Below are 6,454 nucleotides of genomic sequence, written 5' to 3' on the forward strand. Positions count from 1 at the left end.
TGATTTCAGGTACGATGTTCATAATAACACAATCACAGTATTGTAAAATATTACAAAGTGGCATCAAGCCATCAGCCATCAGCATTATGTATTACAGTTTATCAGAGAAATCCTACAGAATTTGTACTTGGTTGCCCCCTGATGGCTGCAAGTGGTAAACAAATTCATACGCATATATTTACTTGATGACATGCTCTGGTATCTTAGGAATTGGGGAGATGGAATAGGTATTACTGGACATATTGTGTTTTGCTCCAGAGGACCCATAGGGCCCCTTCCCATTATTTTTATTCTCCAACATGGCAGTCCTTGTCTTCACCTTGGGGTTACCAGGCCTTCAAAATATTTGGCCAACCTTACCTTGTTTCCTGCTAGCGCGCTTATGGGATTCTCCTTTCTTCCCACAGCTCTGCGCACCATTGGTTTAGGGCAACAGGGAAAGTTTTGTACCCTAAGTTTGGATTGCATATAGGGGGCCATATATAGGAGGAAAGATTGGAGGCAAAAGATAAAGGGGTAACTTGTCCCAAATGGGGCGAGGTGGGTCAGTTTGTCAGGATCAGTATCTGCGCTGTCTGAGTTTCGGGGTGTTTCGATATCTGGAAGTTATTTGGTTCGATATACAGAGAAAAAACTTATCCCAGAATGCAACAAGAAGCGTTACAGATCTCGGGGACGGCAGGCAGATGGTGGAATCTGTACTTAAAATGAACACAATGCCAAATTTAGATTACTTCTGTCAGATCCAGGAAGGGAGACTGAAGAGAACCGTCCGCGCTGTGATTTCAGGTACGATGTTCATAATAACACAATCACAGTATTGTAAAATATTACAAAGTGGCATCAAGCCATCAGCATTATGTATTACAGTTTATCAGAGAAATCCTACAGAATTTGTACTTGGTTGCCCCCTGATGGCTGCAAGTGGTAAACAAATTCCTACCCATATATTTACTTGATGACATGCTCTGGTATCTTAGGAATTGGGGAGATGGAACATTTATTGCTGGACATATTGTGTTTTGCTCCAGAGGACCCATAGGGCCCCTTCCCATTATTTTTACTCTCCAACATGGCAGTGCGTGTCTTCACCTTGGGGTTACCAGGCCTTCAAAATACTTGGCCAACCTTACCTTGTTTCCTGCTAGCGTGCTTATGGGATTCTCCTTTCTTCCCACAGCTCTGCGCACCATTGGTTTAGGGCAACAGGGAAAGTTTTGTACCCTAAGTTTGCATTGCATATAGGGGGCCATATATAGGAGGAAAGATTGGAGGCAAAAGATAAAGGGGTAACTTGTCCCAAATGGGGCGAGGTGGGTCAGTTTGTCAAATACATGCACTGGGGCCCATAGATCTGTAGCTACATCAGTGGGGTATATGTTACTTTTTGTGATGTCTGATTCCGGATCTCATGGTTATTACGTTGTATTGCAGATGGAAGTACACCAATCATTATTAAAGACTTTCAGAACTCCGCCACCTGGATCTCTGCCTGGAAGGTTACACCAGTGCTCATCATCTGCACTGCCATCAGGATATGGATTGTATAATCATGTAATATAGGATATGTCAGTGTCTGCAGATTGCACATATAAATACATATATTGATGGATATGTTTCTCATTAAACAATTCAATATACAGTCATCCTGTTTTACCACAATCAACTTCTTGTGGTCTTGTTAGCAGGTGATACACATTATTAGGCCCTAGAGGGCGCTATACATACGTCAGCTACCATGATTTATGCATACATCACTATATATGTAATCATATATAAACCCTTTCGCATTATTCGTATTACCCTATGCGTTTCACCCTTCTTGGCTTCTTCAGGGGTAAATCAACGAAAGTTTTTTACGCATAAGTAGTCATTTAGGCTTATAGATATACATATATACATTAATAATAGAAATCATAACAGGTTAAATAATTATATATATACTGTGTCCTTGTGTAAAGTATATTAGAGTTTGTTACATGCACTTTATGAGGACACAGCGACATCTACTGGTTGCCAACTATAAAGTACAAAACATCACTTAAGAACAAGAGACCAATCACAACCAACTCCAAAATACAAAATGCCTTAACCTGTGAAGAGGAAAATGATGTTATTTTTTCACCTTTTAACATTTTTTTTAAATACCACACCATGGATGTATTTAATCATGTTGATTTTTAATGACATTTCTGTTGATGATGTTTTGAATGTTAGCAACCACATTTTGGGCTCTAGGCTTGAGTCAGTTTAGTTATTGTGTTTTGTTTTGCTTTACACTTGGATTGGTTTATATTTGAGAATTTATATTATAAATATTTGAGAATTGTTAGTGTGGTTCAAGCTTTAAAAAGAGTGATAACTGACTATAATATGTAATATACGATTATATCCAAGTTATTATACTTGCTGTTTATGTTTAGAAAAATAATATTTGTTAAGTGTATATTATTATTTATTATTATTATTATTATTATTATTATTAAGTGGTTTCAGGAAGCTGCAGGATATATTTCTTGCCCGCCGATCCCATACAATGGAGACAGGTCCTCTTTGTAACGATGTCTCAGTCACAAACCAATGGGGAGAACGGGGTGACCTGGTGATGAAGAAACATTAGTTTGACGCTCTGATTGCTTCCTCACACGGCAAACCCAAATAACATATAACTCCTCATATCGGCAAGATTTACTGCAAGATCCTGGTAGGGGCCCTCACACAGGGGCCACATCAGAGCTGGGATCTCACGACTTGTGAGGGTTATAGGACATTTTACTTTTCTTGATTCTGCCTAAAGATAAATTATATTATTTTATTCTGGTAATCCCCCCATCCCAAGGTGTAATAATAATCCCATAGGTGGAAGCTTCTCATGGACGGTGATGGAGGACAATGGTGGAGCTCCATGTCTGGAGCCAATATTGTCACCTGCTTGCCTGGTTAAGACTACACGGGGCCCCACCAACATAATTCAGAAACCAATCCAGAGAAAGGGGTTAGGCTGGAATTGGTGACTCCCCTAGATGGTGGCCATGCACTACACCTCTCAATATGGCCCATGATCTGATGGGGGGAGTGTTCCTGCAGATGAATTGCTGAACAAATGTGAGGATGACTTCGCCCTAGAGATAAAATCTGTGAACAAGCGGAGTTTATTGTTTAATAAAGAATTCTTACCGGCCAAATCTCTGCTCTGTATAACTCCAGCATTGATCTAGATGAATACATTGCAAGCGTTCATTCACCCAATAGAGGGGCCAAAGTCCTGAACCCAGAAAAAGCTACTGGCGATGGAGCTCAGACATGGAAGTCTGGAAGTTCTGCAGCTGAACCTTCCAACAGATCAATGGCTGATTTTCTGTACATGCCGGGTTGGTAAAGAGGGAAATGTAATGTAGAAATGCTTTTTATTCTTGCAAACACAAAGAACATTTAAGGGCCCCGAGTACCCAATACTGTCCTGTCTGCATTTTACTTACTTGGATTCTGGGAGAAGACTCTGCAATACTATTTCTCACCAGCAGAGGCCCCTAGAGCACTCAAGGTGATTCCACTATAATGTAAAAATATTAATAATAATTATAATATAATAACAATAAAATTAATAATATAATAATAATATAATATAATATTTGTAATAATAATAATATAATTAAAATAATAATATAATAATGATAATAATATTAATAATAATAATATAATAAAATAATATTAATATAATAATAATAAATAAATATACTAGCAGCAAGTTTTAGTTATGTTTATGTTTTATTGGTGTTTAATCTTCTCAGTGTCCATATTTATATCTATTCATCACATTTCGGACCTGGGTGATGTTATTGGTGTAGATTTACTTCTGGAGACATAAATAAGGGAATTTGTATTTTATGTATGTGTTGTATTATTTTATTATTGTCCCTGTGTTTATTGCTGGTTCTTTTCTGGGATTGGGTAAGGAGTCCTCATTCCCCGGGGGTGGGGGACTGCTGTCTGGGGTGACCTTTAAAGAAGGATTCCCGATTCCCCTTAACCCCCCCATTTCAACCATATAGGGAACAGGTTGTGGGGGTGGGGCTCTGTGACATCTCTCACTTCCTGTTGTGTCTTCACAACAGGAAGTCCAGGGAAATAACCTGTAAGGGGAGAATAAGTTTTGTATTTCCGGCACCATGGGGTGTTATATGTAGGGCGGGGGTGTCACATGAAATCCCCCTAAAGGATTGTTTGGAATATTTCAGTGATTGGTCAGCCCTCAGTGACTCCACATCACATGACTAGTAAATAATTCCCACACCGGACCGATCTATAAGAGCTCAGGCCGTTCACTTAGCAAAGTGAATGATCTCCTTGCAATGGATATTTCACTTAGCTTAGAGATGGAACTCTGCTCTCCCTCCAATCAGGTGCAAGGGAAAGTTCTGTGTGCTTTTATAATGTTTTGTATCCTGTGCGAAGTGAATCATTCCTTGCAGATTAATGATTCACCGAGATCTATGAATGTCGTCTGTGAATGTTCAGATTCTGTGCCAGAAGTTTCATAGTTAAACATTTATCTCTGTCCTGTCCTTGGAGAATTTCTGAAGATAAAAGATAATAAAAGTGGTGAATTCCCAGCTGGGCGGAGTGCAGCGTGTGACAGATATATACCTATGGGGGGTCTCCTGCAAACCTGACCCCCCCATTTACCTGGACCTACCTGAACCCTGTAACCCCTCCCACTGCACCCCTAGCTGTCCCTTCATTATAACAAATTGAAGGTGCTCAAGTGGGATCAATACCTGATTATCTGTCCAAAATGTCAATATAACGTGAAATATGGAACAGCAAACATGCTTACCTGTCAGATATATCTGGGCCCCATACACAGCTGGTATTGGGATGAAGGGCCCCTTACATATGACATGTGCTGATATATAAGGATTATTTCGATGATTTTATGTTTTATTCAATGTAAGAGTTTTGATTTATTCAGCATTCAGATATAAGATCGGGATGGGCTGGATATTGGAAGGTTGCTACGGGTTACAGCACTTAATAATTTAGTGTCCAGGGTGACGGGGCCGTGTCATCATACACAGGTGACACAGGTGAGAGCGTCTCAGCGTGGCGGTATGTGACTGGTCGCCTCCGGCACAAATGGCCCCCAGGGGCCCCTTTCTCTCTCCACATCCAGGAGCTGCAGCTGTAATTATCAGCAGATGTATCTCTGTCAGCCCAGTGACCCGGTGACTCAGGTAAGAGAAATGTATCTTCTATATATGTATCCATCAAATGGTCCTCAATGTTCCATATCCAGGGCTGGGGTTTCCATTATTCTGTCAGTGCCAGGGAATTGTATTATGTTCTGTCACTGACCTATTACATTGTAACAAACTGAACCTCCCAGCCTGATATACTAACATCAGGGGTGCAAAGTGGTGACCCCCCTACCTATAGGCGCTTCATTTTGCTTTAATGCCCCCCCTATAGGGAGAATATTGCTGTATTTGTTCCAGACATTTCTTTGCACTGGGGGACGATTTTTGGGGTCAATTGTCACATTGATGATTGGATTGGATGATTGGAATAAATCCTCCCCAGGAAGCATTTATATTATGCAATTTTTGAAGGAGGGGTTCCCTTTAATGGATTTAGTGATGTCTAATGAGTGCTGAACGAGAGGAAGATTAAAGCTGACCTGTCACCCTATACGCCATTATATTGCTGAATGCTGGGAATTTTGTAAATGTTGTTCTGTGTACACAATGAAAGATAGCAAAGGTGAATTAGCAAAGCAGCAAAATGAATGATGATAAATACAGGTGAATCTGTATTCATTTTAGATGCACAATTATGTGAAAACAAGGGGAAATATTAAAAAACAATTGAAATGAACACAGCACATTGCATCAAAGCAAATTAGGACTAAAAGCCAGCACGTTTCTGGGGTTAGACCCCCTTCCTCAGGGAATAAAGCCAATAAATGCAGGCTTGGTAATAAGTAAATAGTTTGGTGCAATAGGATTGGATAATTTTCTCTTGCAGATCTCTCCAGGCTGATGTAACATTGTACCAATTGTATATTTGTTTCCTATTCATAAATCCTAATAGGAAGGGTGAGGCATATTCCCCAAAATGTGTTTGCTTGTGTCTGACTTTTCACTGGAGCAAACTTGAGTTTCCAGTATATATCTTTAATAATGTTTATGTATTATGTGTATGTGTAAATTATATCTATATGATTATCACCACGATGGGTCACAGCTGCTTTTTATGTCTCCTGCAGTGTCATTCGATATACGCATTGCAGTGTAATCCTAGCTGTGAGCTGTAGATGGCGCTGCTGTACACTGCTCTGGCTCTGAGCCTTCTCCTTTACCTGGCAGGTGAGCTCCCTGTTCTGTGTCTACCTACAGTGTGTGTATGGGGGGGTCCTCCATGTCCTGTGTGTGTATGGGGGGTCCTCCATGTCCTG

At 40.2% G+C, this 6,454-nt stretch overlaps 1 protein-coding gene and 1 long non-coding RNA gene across 2 annotated transcripts in view; both read left to right on the forward strand.

Moving 5' to 3' along the window:
* Positions 1–562: 562 nt before the first annotated feature.
* LOC140323050 (uncharacterized) lies at positions 563–2,446 on the forward strand. Its single transcript, XR_011919294.1, has 2 exons — positions 563–789; positions 1,435–2,446. It is a non-coding gene; the product is annotated as an uncharacterized lncRNA (long non-coding RNA).
* Positions 2,447–6,313: 3,867 nt separating this feature from the next.
* Positions 6,314–6,454, forward strand: part of LOC140338963 (uncharacterized) — a 3,552-nt gene continuing 3,411 nt past the window's right edge. Inside the window, exon 1 of the mRNA XM_072423399.1 lies at positions 6,314–6,365. Within this exon, the coding sequence (XP_072279500.1) occupies positions 6,314–6,365 (52 nt within the window). The remainder of the gene's footprint in view (positions 6,366–6,454) is intronic.

The sequence above is a fragment of the Pyxicephalus adspersus genome, chromosome 1 (genome assembly GCF_032062135.1).
Source record: "Pyxicephalus adspersus chromosome 1, UCB_Pads_2.0, whole genome shotgun sequence".
NCBI classification, from domain to species: domain Eukaryota; kingdom Metazoa; phylum Chordata; class Amphibia; order Anura; family Pyxicephalidae; genus Pyxicephalus; species Pyxicephalus adspersus.